Consider the following 16,939-nt stretch of genomic DNA (forward strand, 5'->3'; position numbering starts at 1 on the left):
AAATGGAACAAAGGACTGCGTGAATTTTCAGTGAACTCAGGGTCAGTAATTCTGCGACGAGTTCTAGCCGTGGAAAAGGAAAGTCAAAGAAGAAAGGAAGTAGCTCGGAAAGCACAAAAGTCACGTGTCCGGAGGCGAATAAACGTAGAAAACAAGAAACCGCTATGTTAGATAGAAAAGGAATGGAAGAACTTTCTGCTTGGATTTTTAGTACAGAACAAGAAGACTATGTTGAAAAACGAATACCACTAATGTTGATGGAAGATTCACGGATAAAGTCAGAGCGATTGGAAATCTTTCGCCGAACATGTTTTAGATGTTTCTCAGAAACAACAAGTTCAACTCTTGGTGGGTGGGTTTTGCCGAAAATTTTCGACATTAACAAAGAAATCTTTTGAGAGTTCCCTGAAAAGCTGCAGCAGAATGGCGTTTTCCATGGCATGGCTGAAATTTTTGTCTAATTTCCAGTATGGCAAGACCACACAGGGGCGTATGATTTTGGACCGGCTATTGAAGAAGTTAAAGGAAAGCTTTAGTCCAGAGTCGGTTCACTGTGTTATGAGCGTCCTTCATGAATCTGTTTACACCATCATTCACAAGCACGAGTGCCTTTAAAAAGCAGAAACCTCTGCCGAGACCGTGAACGAAGCTGTTCATCACGCGAGACACGAGTTGAGAGAAGAATCAGATGATACTTTGTATCCATATTGTGGGGTAGCTCTTCACCGGATGATAAAGCTGAGGAAGGAGACTTTGGCAGGGAAGAAAGGACGCAGTAAATTGTCAAGTCAAAGAAAGCTGAGAATGGAAAAGGAATTAACACTTCTCCAGGAACTATTAATGAAGGACAAATCAGACTTTCCATCTAGTCTAAAAAACCTCGACGAAGGCAATCTGATTTTTCACGAGTTGAAATGATTCCATTTTTGAGGTCTGTTGATAATGAGGTTCAAGAATTTGCGACAGACTCCAACCTACGAAAATATCCACCGAAGTTTCTAACTATGTATCCGAACGCAGTGCTGAACAATGAAAATTTGGAAGTGGACTTTCGGCTGCTTGTTGCATCACTTGTGAACTTTGAAAATGACTCTGGTATGGAAATTGTTGATGTTCTTTTTTCAAGCCTTGGTCTGAAAACTTGCAAACACTCGTAGTAATGAATTTATGAATGCCAGAATTGAGAGACAATTGAAAGATCAAGGTAAAGTGGTGGACGCCGATGAAATGCTGAGACCTCGTTTGAAAGCTTACGCTTTGGCTACAAAACGCAAGTAGTAAGCTTAACGTATTTGTTCAAGTTTTATACCCTCTCATTTCCAAGCACATACCATGCAAAATATGTCAATGAGAAGTTGATCAATTAAATGAATGTTCATATCCCCTAAACTAACTGGGTTTTTACTTTTCGCAGGATGTCAAGTCCTTTGCATAGTAAAATAGCTTAATTTCTTCATTGAAGAATGACAAAATAATAGTTACTGCTTTTGTCTCAACCCAGTATAGCCTAGTATTAAAACATCTCTTGTAATAGATGACACTCACAACTTTAAGTATGCATAGTTTTTATTTTTGTAATTTTAAGTGGGTTAAAACCTAGCCATCCCAAACAAGGACAAACCTGTTCAATTCCTGCTTTACCTTACAAGGAAAGTGTAGCCTGTTAACAGGCTCCGTAGTTATTAAAAAGCATGAATCCCCCTCCCTATCTCTTTGCACATTCTCTCCGCACATTCTCTCCCTCTGTTGTCTACTCTTTCCCCCGAAGAGAGAGCCTAAAGGTGAGTGCCTCTCTTAGGAACTTGCTTGATTAAGTGTCTCAGTTACTTTTGTTTATAGCTGAGTTATTTATTAATTATTTTTTTTCATTCTAATTATATCATAGCTCAGTGAATACAGGAGCTAACTAGGAGTAGCAATCAATTATATCAACTCTAATAATATATTCTTAGCCGATGCATCTTCATACATTACCCATGTAAAACGTACCAAGATTGAAAGCTAAATTTTGCTCAGGCAAAATTCTTGAGTTTGCAGTAACGAGACTGCTGGGAGAATTTGCGATCAAAATGATTGCACCACTGCTCGTGTGAACATGACTGTCAATGAGTGCACAAAAGCCATTAGTTTCTACTAAAATTCCCACAGACTTACCTCAGCCAATAAGAACCCCGGAGGATGGCTGCTGAACATTTCTGATATATGCTGCTAGATCAGCAAAATCATTAGCATCGGTAAAACTAAACATTGAACTTACTGACTGTAGATTACATTCTGTGCCCACTGACTGTACTACATCTTCTACATCTAAGTAAACAGCTGCCATAGACGTCATCGTAGATGTCATTGCCATCACATATTACATTGATAAATGAAGATGTCCACAACTGTGGTAACTGTTTCAAAAGTAAGGACACACACAGATTATAATGCACACAGTAGGCCCCAAATGTAACAGCAATAACTGTACAGGCATTGCTACCTTGCCGCTCTCCCATCGTGGACTGTGCAATGGTAGTTGGGAAGATAAATTGACATAGAGAACTAGACACTTTAGTACACTTAATACAAATCTGGTTTGCAATAGACAATGACTCCCTATCTATATGTAAGGTTATGTGCCTGTGGTTCTTTTTTGAATAGTTATTCAGAGTTAAACTTTATCTGTTAATTAACCTGCCCAATGCAGGTGAGTAAGCAATTGCGGATAAATTTCCCTCGCTAGTGTGCTTTAAAACACTGAAAATAGACTCTAATGCACTTCCATTGATTCTCAGTGGGCTGAAAAAATATCTCCCATCTGGTGAGACACTGGTGAAGAATCACTGGCAAAAGGATAGAAATCTATTTATGACAACACGGAGAAGATCTCAAGTCTACAAATACATGACATAAAAACAAGTTAAAAATGTCATTTTTTAACCTGTGCCCTCCATATTTAAGGTTTCCCAAGCTCAAGGCAGATAACATTTCTAGAAAGTCATTTCAAAAAAATATAGAGAGAAACAGTACCATGCAAAAGTGTTGCTCAGCAAGCCTTAAGCTTTTATTTGAGTATTCGCATTTGAACTAATATTTCAAGACATTACAATGTTAAATGGCTCTAACTTTGAATTCTAACACAAAGCATGCACAGTGCTAGGTACAGTGCATCCGCTTTCCAAGGTTACATTAACCTGGCACGACTACTGCCTCTGAATTATTGAAAAGAAGGTAATGGTCCATGGTGGCAGGTTACATTGTTGTATATTTATTTAGTTCAGTTGTCACATCCCAACAGTAGCAGCAACTGTTCATTTTGAGATTTCAAAAATGGCTCAGTCACCATGCATTACTTTTTTGGCCAGCAATACATAATTTAATCTCTTATTTCGCACCAGCTAACCTGCCATGCAAGAGACTTTTTCTGTCTGGATTTCTTGGTGTTGTCAGAGTATATTGCATGCCTCTAGGAAGCTTGCAACAAGAGCAGCACTTTCCTGATTGGGCTCTTTTGCAAGATCTTGAATAGCTGCGACCATGTAACGTTGCTACAGATTTAAAAATGATAAGGAAAAAAGCATTAGCAGTGGGGCCTGCATATTTTCTCAAAGCCTTTGTTTTGTGGAAAACCTGGTGCATAACAATGAGATAAACAACAACAATAAATATTTATATCATGCATATTGATGGTTTATTCTACAAAGAAAGGCACTTCAGTAGAAGAAGGCAGAAAAAAGGTGTCATAGAGATTTAAATATTTCACTATCTGATGTTACTTTGAATTCATGATCAGGAAGAAAAGTACAAACAAATTTTATCACCTGCTTATCACAGGCGAGTCCAATTATCTCTGTAAACAAATGCATACTTCAGTCTAGGGACTTTGTGACTTCTACCCATCTCTGCTCTCTCCATTTCTTGGTTTTAAACTTTTTCAATTGTTTCCTATCCAAACTGGATAGCATCTAGAGTAAGACTTTTTGAACTAGAGGGTCTTGAGCTGTACAAGGCAGCTATCATGTTCTGTAAATTGGAAAAAGATGACTGGTGTATCATAGATGGTTAAAGCAATTGCAGTAAGAGGAAAATTAATTACACACTTGTGACAGATCTGAAAATGCTTTAAGTGTTACAAGTGTTACATAACTTGATGTGGGTGTGACGCTTGCGACGAAAGAGGAAATTTCGAGGGGTGTCGCTATGCGTGTTTTCTAAGTGTCGCTGATGTGGGACTATTTTACCGGTCGTAATGAAACCACGAAAACCAAGATGACTATCAACGGTGTTTATTTAGATCACGGTCACGATCACGATCGTAAACTGAAATTGCAATAATATTATAACGAAAGCATGAATGAGACGCTTTACGTGCCTATGTCGATAACGCGATTAAAATAACAACAATTAACGTGAATTAACATAAACAAATCATAAAAGGCTAAATTAAAACTAATCGAGATTCAAAGATCGGCTACACAATGACCATTTGCGGCTGATTAACAGCCCAAAGACTAAAATGTGGGCGTTACTTTGTGAGAGTCTAGTTATTTCAAAATACTCCTTTATTTCAAGATAATTAGTTGTACTGTTGTACAACACAGTACATATGTGCGCTATCGCCCAAGGTAAAAAACTAAACTTAAACATATGGAAATAAAACTAACAAAATCACTTACATATCGGTCCCGCTTGTGCCAAAGGTTTGGAAGGAAAGACGAAGTTATTGCTGTTCAAGGTGAAATCTTACGAAACTCTGGCTTATAGGGACGCTAATTTAGGTTTTATATGCGCGTGGTGACGCTAAAATATCCGATTTCAAACCAATAGGGAAAAAGATAAACATTGTAACTAAGATCGTAACTAGGCATGCAAATTAAAGTAATTGACAATTGATCTAATCAACAAAAAGGCTGTTCTTTGTTCGATATCCTTAACATGACTCCCCTGAAATATTCATATTTCACTAATCAATACATCTGTCAATTTCTTAGTTAATCTATTTATTATTCTATTAATTAATCAATTACTGTTCTATAAGTTCCTTTTTCATGGATCAGTTCATTTCTTAGAAGGCTCCTCGGCTGGGAATTACCCCGGATCTCAATCTTTCTTTGACGCTGGCAACAGCAATACCAACTTCTGTACTGGTCTCTCCACTACTTGGCCATCAGAACTAGGGTAGACCACTGATACTCTTGCTAGCTGCCAGGCACTCCGAGGAAGACTTTCATCTTTCACTATGACTACAGCACCAACAATCAAGTTTCTCCAAGGGCGTGACCACTTTTGGCGCTGCTGTAAACTGAGGAGGAATTCTTTTCTCCATCGAGTCCAGAACTCGTTCGGCAGATGCTGGACTCGCCTCCAACGCTTTCTACAATACATGTCGGCTGGCTAGAAGGCACCTGGTGGAGCAAGAACGACCTTTGACTTCATTGTCAAGAGGTGGTTGGGAGTGAGTGGACTGGCTGAATCTGGATCAGAAAGCTGGGTCACTGTCAAGGGGCGGCTGTTGACAATAGCTTCTGCTTCGCACATCAAGGTTCTAAGAGACTCGTCGTCTAGCTGTTGTCCATTGTCTTGTAATAGTGATGCGAGGACGTTACGAACTGTTCTGATTTGTCGCTCCCAAATGCCTCCCATGTGGCTCGCCGCTGGGACGTTCATTTTGAAGGTGAACCAGTCACACTGTTCTTCGAGCAACCTTTTCTTGATTTTGTCTTGGTTCATCTCAGCTAATGCTTGGGTGAGTTCTGTGCGAGTTCCAACGAAGTTCGTCCCCTGATCGCTCCTTAACTGGCGGATAGGTCCTCGATGACTTACGAATCTTCTCAGGGCATTTATAAATGAGTCAGTCTCGAGGGAGTTGGCAATCTCGATGTGTATTGCTCTTGAAGCCATGCAGGTGAAGAGCACGCCATAACGTTTTAGTTCCTTCCTTCTCTCTTTGATGACAAAGGGCCCAAAATAATCAACGGCGCAGTATGTGAAGGGTGGAGTGGACTCGAGGCGATCTTCGGGTAAATCTGACATCCTTTGTTCTTGCACTGCTCCGCGTAGTTTCTGGCACTTGACGCAGGATGAAATCATGTTGGCGACTACCGATGAACCGCTGACCACCCAGAAGCCATTTGATTGTACTTCATTTAAGGTCATCCCTTTGCCTTGATGTTGTGTACGTTCATGAAAATGCTTGACAATCAGCTTGGTGACGTGGCTGTTTCGAGGCAGGATGATGGGAAACTTCACGTCTTCTGTCAAGCTTGCACGTCTGAGACGTCCACCGACTCGCAAAATTCCATTTCCATCCAAGAACGGGTCGAGCTTGTAGAGCGAGCTGCTTGTTTTCATGTTGGTCTTTCTCTGTCGGGCGAAAACTCTACTGTCAGGGTCGGTGTTTTCCTGCTTCATCTTCTGTAAAACTTCTATTACCTCTTTAAAGGCTTTAATCTGTGCATCACAAATAATTGCACTCTCGGCGTTCTTCAAATCACTGACGTTCAGCACTTGCACTTCTCCATGGATGCACTTCTTCTTGAGCGCTCGATCTCTCAGAACTCTGACGTAGCGTTGACATAGGGCAACTGCTCGCTTGGCTCGATACCAGTCAGAGAAATATTCTATTCTTTCAGCAAGGCTCAACTTTTCTGAATGTGCTTGCACTATTGTCGTGGTTGCCATGGTGACAGACTTCTTAACTTCTGGGTCGTTTTCTTGGAGTTTGTGGTCTTCTTTGGGTAGCCACTTGTTTTCGTTCTCCCAAAGAAACGCTGGCCCAGTAATCCAGCAGGAATGTAACAGCTCTTGTGTCTTCAGGCCTCGAGACGCTTCATCTGCAGGGTTTTGTTTTGATTCGACGTACTTCCACTGATCAATTGAAGTGTTTTCTTGAATTTCTTGAACTCTGTTGGCGACGAACACGTGAAAACGCCTACTCTCGTTGGCTATATATCCAAGTACCACTCTACTGTCTGTCCAGAAGTATTCTTTGTCAATGGTGTACTCTAGCTCAAGTCGCAACTGCTGTCTGATTCTCACTGAGCACACGGCGGCAAGTTCCAGGCGTGGTATAGTTACAGGCTTCAACGGTGCCACTCTTGACTTTCCCATAACAAAGGAGCAATGAACTCTCTGGTTTTCGTCTACAAGGCGCAGGTAACTACACTGACCATAACCTTTGACGCTCGCGTCCGAGAAGTGATGAAGTTGTGCGCTCACAACACGACCAAAGTCATCGGGCTTATAGCATCTGGGAATTGAAATGCGTCGAACTTCTAGCAAATCTGATCTCCACTTTTCCCACTTAACTTTGATGTCTTCTGGTATCGGATCATCCCAGCCTACTTCATGGCGACACAAATCTTGAAGAATTGACTTTCCATCCAACAAGAGCGGAGCAACGAATCCGAGCGGATCGAAAATCGAGCTCACAGTGGAGAGTATACCCCGTCTAGTGCATGGCTTATCTTGTAGTGCGATAGCGAACTGGAAACAGTCAGACTCAACACACCAATGGACGCCGAGTGCGCACTCTAAGGGAAGTGAATCAAGGTCTAAGTCTAACTCTTTCACACCATCTGCTCTGTCTTGCTCTGGGATTCTTCTGATGACTTCTTTACTGTTGGACACAAACTTGTGAAGCCGGAAGCCTCCTTTGCTGCACATCTGCTTTACACTTACGATCAGCTTCACTGCGTCGTCTACCAAGAAAACGGACTTCAAACCGTCGTCAACGTAGAAGTCCTTACGAACGAAATCTGCGGCACTAGCTCCAAATTCTTCTTCAAAATCATTGGCCGTAGACTTCAAAGCGAAATTTGCGCAGCCTGGGGACGAGGTGGCTCTAAACAAGTGTACGGTCATTCTATACTCTTTCGGTTCTTTGGTGAGGTCGCCATCTTCCCACCAGAAAAAACGCAACAAGTCTCTGAATTCTTCACTCACTTTTACTTGGTAAAACATGGCTTCTATGTCACACATGAAAGCGATTGGTTCTTGTCGAAACCTGCAAAGCACTCCAGTCAAATTGTTTGTCAAGTCGGGGCCTTGAAGCAGGTGCTTGTTTAGCGATTCACTTTCGTACTCGGCAGCACAATCGAAAACTACACGAATCTTATTGGGCTTCTTAGGGTGATAGACTCCATGGTGTGGAATGTACCAAACGTTCGCTTTCTCTTGAACTTGACCATGGGATGCATGTTCCGATTCAGACATCTCTGGTACCCTCTCAGCGTATCCATTCTTTATCAATTTCTTCATAAATTCCGAGTAGTCCGTGTAGTATTTCTGGCCGTTTCTACCCACGAACCTTCTTTTTAGCTGATTAAGTCTGCAAAGCGCTACTTTCTTGTTGTTTGGAAGCTCAATGGTTTCGTTCTTCAAGGATAGTGGGAGCTCATAATGGCCGTCATCGCGATGCTGAATTCCCTTTTCTGCTATCTGAATAAACTTTCTGTCTTCTTTGGATAGACCATGCTTCGATTTGTTTTTGTGTTCCAAGAAATCGAGCTCGAACATCTGATTAATGGCTGATGGGTTTATGACCTCCTTCGTTTTCCCGTGGAGAATGAAACTCAACTGGTTAGCGCTGTCACTTGCTCCAGAAATAACCTCTCTCGTCAAGGTACAATGACAGGTGGAATCTAGGGCGTGGCCGTCTCTATGGGTGTCTGATGTGGCAACTGGTCCCACGATACTCCAACCTAGCAAGGTTCGGACAGCGTAAGGTTCTTCTCCTTTACCGCGAATGACTTCTGTTGGTGTGATCGCTTTGGGGCAGTTGCAACCAATTAGCAGGCCAATATCTACGTCTTCATCGTACGGAGGAATTTTGCCTTGGATCCTTTTAAGGTGCGGCCAGTTGTTCACGGTTTCTGGTCTTGGAATTTGGTCTCGACGGGAAGGAATGGTCTGCCTTGAATACGTCTTGGGTAGGTCAACTTCGGTGCGTCTGTTAAGTCGCTGAACAATCAAGCCATCAATTCTTTCAACTGCTATCCTCTGTCGACCAAGCATCGTGCTTAAATCTAAACTAGTTTCAACACCCTTGATACCGAGTTCACGCTGTACTTGGGTGGTCACGAAGGTTGTGTCACTTGCATCGTCTAGGAGGGCGTAGACCTTGATTGCTTTGGCTGGGTTATCCTTGTGGAACAGAAGAACTTGGATGATTCGACAATTAGTGATTATGCTGGCAGACTCTGTAGCTGAGCTGTGGGTTACACTGATCAGGTTTGAGCTCGCGGATCCTGAAACTGGAGGTTTCTCGCTGAGTGGTTCATTCTTGTTAGATGGGCGCTGAGTTTCTTGTGACTTGCGGTCAGGCTGTGGACGACTCTGGGTGGATTTTGGTTTTACGCCATGCAATAAGGTGTGGTGACGTCTTCCACATTCTTTGCAAATGGATCTATTACGACATCCCGAAGACATGTGACCTGACTTGAAACAGCCAAAACAAAGAGCTTTACTGCGAATAAATTCACTGCGTTCATCTACCGAACTCTTGAGAAATTTGCTGCACTTGACGAGGGCGTGCTGACTGTTGCAAAGGGGGCAGGCCTGATCTGTTTGATCTGCAAATGGTTTTGTCGACGAGGCAAGATCGCTGGGGTGTGGAGTACCTGATGTCGCGAGTGAATTGGCGCTCAAATTACTATCGTCCTTCTTCTTTGACTTGTTCTTCCATCCCCACTTCGGCTGGGTACCAGTCTTCTTGTGTTCCGCTTTTAGGGCATCAGGTGAGATGGGGTCATTTGCAAGTTCTGCTTCTTCTCTGACAAAGTTCATAAAGGTGCTAAATGTGATTATTTTCTTAGACTTGGTTTGCCTTTCATGAGCATGCCGGCACCATTTCACAGCAGAGTAAGAAGGAAGTTTGCTGCTGACAAGGTGGAGAGTTTCTGTTGAGTCGAGGTCTCCCATTGACTGCATCGTCTTCATTGCTTCTTCGCATTGTATGAGAAAATCAGAGAAGTCCTGGAGGCCACTGCTATCACCATCATTTATCTTTGGCCAGTTTCTTAGACTAGACTTGTAAGCCTCAGCTACGTGGACGGGATTCCCGAAACGCTGGTCTAACATCTTCCGAGCTTTATCGTAGGCACTGTCAGAGCTCATAGCCAGGAAACCTTTCACTACGTTGTTAGCCTTGCCTCTGGTGTACTTGTCAAGGAAATACAGCCGGTCTTTGTTCGATGGTACATTACTGCAAATGATGGAATCGAAGGCGGTCACAAAGGCTGGATATTCAAAGTAATCTCCGGAGAAGACCGGCGGCTCTTTAACCGGGAGGCTGCTAATCTTCTGCTGATTGATAATTAATGAGCTCAATTCGGCCTGCTTCGCTTGTAGGCTGACGATTTCTTGAAGAGTGGTATTAACGCCATTCTCTTGAAATTGGGGCGTGAATGTAGGATCTGCTTTCCGAGGCTCAAAGGGTGGCGTTAGATAACTTCCAGGAACGAACGGAGGAGTGTACGGGTTAGCCTTAAAGCTTCTTTCTTGTTTAATGTTCTCGTCACTAACGTCTGGTTTTAACTCCTGTTTAACCGCGGGATTAACATCTTTGACACTTGACTCCTCTTTATAGCCCGCTAGTCTTTCTTCATCTAGGATTCGCTTTATCGCTACTTTTTCGGCGCTTGTGATAGCTATCTCTTTCTCAAGATGCAGCCGCCTTAATTCTCTTTCTTTGTCGAGAAATTCCATTTTGGCCTGTAACTTGGCAGCCTTGGATGCGGCGTCGAGTAGCGCAAGGGAAAGATGTTTTGTAGAGGACGTACTAAATTTAGACTTTCCAGACGCCTTTGATTTCATGCTGTGACCAGATTTGACAGATCTCACTGACTGTGCCCAACTGAGGTATCTTTCAAGTGATTGCATACGTTCACAAAGTCTAACTCTGCACTCAATAAATTCCCGATCGCGAATATCGAACCGTCGATATGAATCTTACTTTTCTTTTTCTGACTGAATTAGATCATCGTGCTCCTTGAATGCGGTATTGAATTTGTCTTTCAAGTTATCCAATTTGAATCTCTCTTCTAATTGTTCTATTGTTGTCTCGGGTAAATCGCGCAGCACATTAATCTTATCCATCTGTTGTTTTAATTTTTTGAAGGCGGAGTTCCGATTAAAAAGTTTTGTTTCCAGCTGATAAGCCAAACCCCTTTCAGTCATTACTCTTCTTCGTCCAGTTGTTTTGGAGAATTCGAATCGTGAAAGTTCTACGCCCGCCACACTCCTGGGTGGCTTTGGTATTTGAGGCGTCGCCTCAAAGTCCAACTCTGATGGTGTCCTAATACGTCCGAGGACCGGTTCGCTAAAAACACTCATCGTTCCTTTGCCAAGAAACAAAGTACCAAAGGATCGAGACGAAGTTTAAATAGAATTCGAAACCATTTGGCGGAATTAAGCAACGATATTTTACTGTGACGCTTGCGACGAAAGAGGAAACTTCGAGGGGTGTCGCTATGCGTGTTTTCTAAGTGTCGCTGATGTGGGACTATTTTACCGGTCGTAATGAAACCACGAAAACCAAGATGACTATCAACGGTGTTTATTTAGATCACGGTCACGATCACGATCGTAAACTGAAATTGCAATAATATTATAACGAAAGCATGAATGAGACGCTTTACGTGCCTATGTCGATAACGCGATTAAAATAACAACAATTAACGTGAATTAACATAAACAAATCATAAAAGGCTAAATTAAAACTAATCGAGATTCAAAGATCGGCTACACAATGACCATTTGCGGCTGATTAACAGCCCAAAGACTAAAATGTGGACATTACTTTGTGAGAGTCTAGTTATTTCAAAATACTCCTTGATTTCAAGATAATTAGTTGTACTGTTGTACAACACAGTACATATGTGCGCTATCGCCCAAGGTAAAAAACTAAACTTAAACATATGGAAATAAAACTAACAAAATCACTTACATATCGGTCCCGCTTGTGCCAAAGGTTTGGAAGGAAAGACGAAGTTATTGCTGTTCAAGGTGAAATCTTACGAAACTCTGGCTTATAGGGACGCTAATTTAGGTTTTATATGCGCGTGGTGATGCTAAAATATCCGATTTCAAACCAATAGGGAAAAAGATAAACATTGTAACTAAGATCGTAACTAGGCATGCAAATTAAAGTAATTGACAATTGATCTAATCAACAAAAAGGCTGTTCTTTGTTCGATATCCTTAACAGTGGGTGTCATGAATATGTTGGAGGTATGACTTTAGGCCATCTTCATTTTATAACATGACCAGGCCTCGGCTCAACAAATAGTGGATAACTCTATCCACTAAATAAATCGCTATCAAGTGGATAAAATGTACTCCAACCAATACAATTTATCTGCTGGATAGCAAGGTACGTGCTGGATAAAGTTACCCACTCTTTGATTTACTGGTGTAAGGCGTTTACATCTAATTAAGGACAGGATTGTGAATTCAGAAGAGACATTGAAATGTAGGGAAGTGTTCATGTAAGTAAATGTAATATCTCAAAATGAAGGCATGTTAGACACACTCTTTCCGTGTTTGTTTTTACAAGAAAAAGATAAATACCTGATGGCTTGGGCAAATCATGGCAAATCATGGTTTTCCAAAAGGATCCTCTGGATTAGTAAAAGACACGTTGAAAAAATACCGTGCTTTTCAAGGTTTCTGCCTGATCATCTATGGGAAGTGTTTCCCTGGGACACCCACAAAGAATTTTCAAAAGGGTCAAATTTGAAGATGCACCGTCACAGAGGACAATGGCCACTCCAAAGCCAAATGCAGTAAATGCTTTTAAGCATAGCATAAAGAACTCCTGTAGGATGTTAGAATCCATGGAACTGGGGACAGAGAAGTAAGGGCCAATCATGTCATATTCAGAGGTCAAGTCCCTCCTGAGAAACTGCACAATATAACTGGCCTTTTGGCTCCCACTCTGGATAGCTGATATGTAGAAATCATGCAAGATGGGCGACTCGTCTGGTGCCATGGTAAAGCCGAAAATGCCACCACCCTTCAGATTTCATGCTACCTTCATCTGATCCTAAACTGGGAAATTTGGAAATTATTTTTTCTAAACAGTTCCAGATAATGTCAAAAAAAGGTGCAACAAAAGTTCTTTATTCATATACCCTTTCATATGGTCGGGCAATTTACATTCTCATAATGTTTGCAAATCTTGTTGTTAGGTACTTCTGAACCTAACAAAAATATTATTTATGAATATTTACATGGAATTCACAAGAAATATTAAGGGAAAAAGGGTTACATTGCACTCACACAGCTCTATTATAATTTTTATATTGTAATATATTGTTTGGTACTATCAGTAATTGCTTTACCTTTATTACAATGATTAAAATAAGAGGATTAATTAGCTGGCGCACACGCGTTTATAACCAACAACAACATATTTTTCTTAAAAACGTACACCAGAACACCAATAAAAGTAATTTTTCATTACTCATGTCAGTTTATGCCGTTTTCTTTTAATAGCTTGGTGCACTGAAAGATGAATGAGCAACAAAGAGCTTGACCAAAACTTCCGTAAAACTTCAGTAAAAGTTCTAAATCATCCTGCAAAAGTTCGCTAAATTACGAAGACAACCTTCAACCAGTGCACTCCAATGGCTGATAGTGTGCAGTAGCTCAGCCAATCAGATTGCCGCATTTGCATTAGTATACTAGTAGATTTTTACTAAATATATATACACATTTTAATTCGTGCATACCATTGTTCCGTCTCGGTCCTTTTGCCACACTCCATCGATGCAGTCTCCTGCTTTCAGACCCACTTTGCCTTCAAGTTTATTCCCATCAGCAGTAATCTTTTTAAGTTCTCTCTTCCCTGTCTATGAATTTTCAATTGCCTCAATCAGCTGCCAAAGTTCCTTGGATTGCTGTTCGCGCAGCTCAATCTTAGTACGTTTGTAAAACCTTAGTGCTTGTTTATTCAGCCTAGATCGCTGTTGGCGGACGTTTCTCGCACGTTTGATTTTACTGCCAGGAGAAAGAAACTTCCATGGAAAATGGCTGCTTGGCACTTGTCGTTTGGCCTTTGTGGCTTCATCTATGTTTTTCGTGACCTTTACTTTTTAACTCGTGAATTGCGCACATGCGCAAGAGCGAGTTATAGATACGATGTGGGGAATGCCATTCGCTCGCTCGCTCGCTCAATTGGTCGATTCCTGTAAACTTTTTTTAGATTTTAGGCTTTTGAGTGCATTTGACGATTTCCCGTGGAAATCATGGGAAAAATTTAGAAAACTGAACGTAATATCGCTAAAATGGTTCCAAATTAATGCGTGTCGACAAGAAAATAATATGAAGGTGAGAAAATTTGCCAATTTCGCTAAAATGAGTCCAAGTGTGGGTTGATGCCAATATCCCATAAAAATGTGAAGAAAGTTATGTAAACTGGCCAATATTGCCAACATGAGTCCAACTGCGACTTAATGTCAATGTCCCATGAAAATTTCAGACAGATGTGGAAACTGGCCAATATCACTAAAATGGGTCTAGGCGCGGATCAACAGCAATATCCCATGAAAATCTTAGAAGAGTTATGGAAAATTACTAGTATCGCAAAAATGAGTCCAAGTGCGATTCAATGTCGATATCCCATGGAAATCATAGGAAAAATTTGGAAACTGACTAATATTTCCAAAATGAGTGTATGTGTGGACCAACAGCAATCTCCCATGAAAATCACAAGACAGATGCGGAAACTCGCCAATATCGCCAATGGGTCTTAGTGCTGATCAACAGCAATATCCCATGAAAATCATAACAGAGTTCTGGAAACTGGTAGTATCGCCAAGAGTCCAAGTGCGAGTCAATGTCGATATCATTGATATCGATATCATTGAAATCATAAGAAAAATCTGGAAACTGACCAACTTTTTCCAAAATGGGTCTAAGTGCGGACCAACGGCAATCTCTCATTAAAATCATAAGACAATAGTTGAAAATTCGCCAATGACGTCAAAATGGATCTAAGTGCGGATGAACGTCACTATTCGATGAAAATCAGAGAAAAGATGGCAAAATTCGCTAATATCGCCGAAATGGGTATAAGTGCAGGTCAATATCGATATTCTGTGAAACTCATAGCCAAGTTGTGGAAACCGGTTCATATTGCCAAAATGGGTTCAAGTGCGACTCAATATCTCATCAAAACCATAGAACAGATGTGTAAACTCGCCAAAATCGCTAAAATAGGTCTCAGCGAGGATTGGCAGCGATATCTCATGAAAATCATATGAAGGTGAGGAAATTCGCCAATATCGCCAAAGAGAGTCCAAGTGTGGATTAATGCCAATATCCCATAAAAATGACGAGAAAGTTATGTGAAGGGGCCAATATCGCCAAAATGGGTCCAAGTGCGACTCAAGGTGAACATCTCATCAAAATCTTAGGACAGATGTGGAAACTCGCCAATATCACTAAAATGGATCTTAGTGAGGACCAACAACAATAGCCCTTGAAAATCATAGGACAGTTCTGGAAACTGGGCGAGTCGCCAAAATGAGTACAAGTGCGATTAAAAGTCGATTTCCCATGGAAATCATAGGAAAAATTTGGAAACTAACCAATATTGCCAAAATGGGTCTGACTGCAGACCAACCGCAATCTCCCATGAAAATCATAAAACAGATGTGGAAATCCGCCAATATCACCAAAATAAGTCCAAGTGGGACCCAATGTCATTATCCCATGAAAACCATAACAATGTTACCGAGTTTTCATTACTCGAGAACTCTGGTTTGGCTAAATTCACGTCTGCTGCAAATTGTCTTTAATTCTCTGAAAGGTGGTGAAATCTTCGTAAACACTCGGCTCAGAACAAATGTGGTGCATGCCAATAGGAAACAAGTGATAACAGGGATCAGTTCTTGATGTATTACGCTGTATATCAAGTATACTACGTGTATCCTCCTGGGAAGGCTAACACACACACACACCCCCACAGTATTCGGGGTTTTACCCAATGAAACCGCTAAAGACCAAAGAAATCCGGGCCATACGATCTTCGTTTCGTGTCTTAATTGGTTTCATAACACCAAAGTAACCACAATGCAAAGAAAATGAGTAGAAGGGACTGTTTCCCCCTTATTCTTTTCAAGAAAAAATGACACTTTTAGTGTTGTTCCATGATACGATAGAAAGCCTAAAAATGGAAACTTTTCAGACCAGTTCATAAGGGGATGATGGACTACGATACTAGAGTCATTGATTGATATGTAAAGTACTAGCATTGACAAGACAATTGACCAATAGATTTGCTTGTTACTCGCTTTCATTATGCTCCTGCACGTCGGCACTTGTTATTTATTACTGGTTTTTGTTAGGTAAATACAAGTGTTAATGGTCTCTCGAGAAAAATTGGTTCAATAGCACCTCTCACCAGTTAGTTCTTAAGTACCTTGTGCAGCTTTTATGATTACTACTTTAGCTTCTACTCTAGCATGGTGTATGTTAGAGCGCTCTACGAATAAAAGTATACTGTGGAACCAAACGCTATCTCTTTCTTGACGTCCGTACAAGTTCACTCGAAGTAGATCGCTGTGTGCCAGGAAATCGCGACGAGTTCCGTTCTCATTAGCCGAGTGGTCTCTGCCGAGTTAATTCCCCCCGTTTGTACGTTTCCGGCAAGTTCAGTTTAGAGTACGTGAAAACTTATCATCAAACTTGTTAGGAAACTATGCGATAAACATCGGATATGCCATGCTCGATGGACAGTGCTTTTTCCTTTTATTGCCAAGAAATTAACCAAATAAACATAGAAAAAGCAAACAAACACACAAACAAAAAATAAAAATTAAGAGATTTATTTGCCAAAACCACGTTACAATTTATTGTGCACAGTTCCAAAAGGTTATGGCGCCTTCACAGGGAGGTCAGCCTGAAGAAGTAAACTTCAGCAAGTCGAGTGAAAATAGGTTGCCGGCTCTAA

At 41.2% G+C, this 16,939-nt stretch overlaps 1 protein-coding gene and 1 pseudogene across 1 annotated transcript; both read right to left on the reverse strand.

Annotated features, from left to right (window-relative positions):
• Window positions 1–1,963: 1,963 nt before the first annotated feature.
• On the reverse strand, window positions 1,964–12,988 carry LOC113685076 (uncharacterized; annotated as a pseudogene).
• LOC149046958 (uncharacterized) lies at window positions 5,377–12,553 on the reverse strand. Its single transcript, XM_089202423.1, has 2 exons — window positions 11,930–12,553; window positions 5,377–11,573 (listed from the first exon to the last, which is right to left on the reverse strand). Exon 2 carries the CDS (start codon window positions 10,861–10,863, stop codon window positions 5,377–5,379), a length of 5,487 nt encoding a protein of 1,828 aa, XP_089058549.1. The 5' UTR covers window positions 10,864–11,573; window positions 11,930–12,553.
• Window positions 12,989–16,939: the final 3,951 nt, after the last annotated feature.

Source organism: Pocillopora damicornis, chromosome 4 (assembly GCF_964200805.1).
Source record: "Pocillopora damicornis chromosome 4, jaPocDami1.2, whole genome shotgun sequence".
Lineage (NCBI taxonomy): Eukaryota > Metazoa > Cnidaria > Anthozoa > Scleractinia > Pocilloporidae > Pocillopora > Pocillopora damicornis.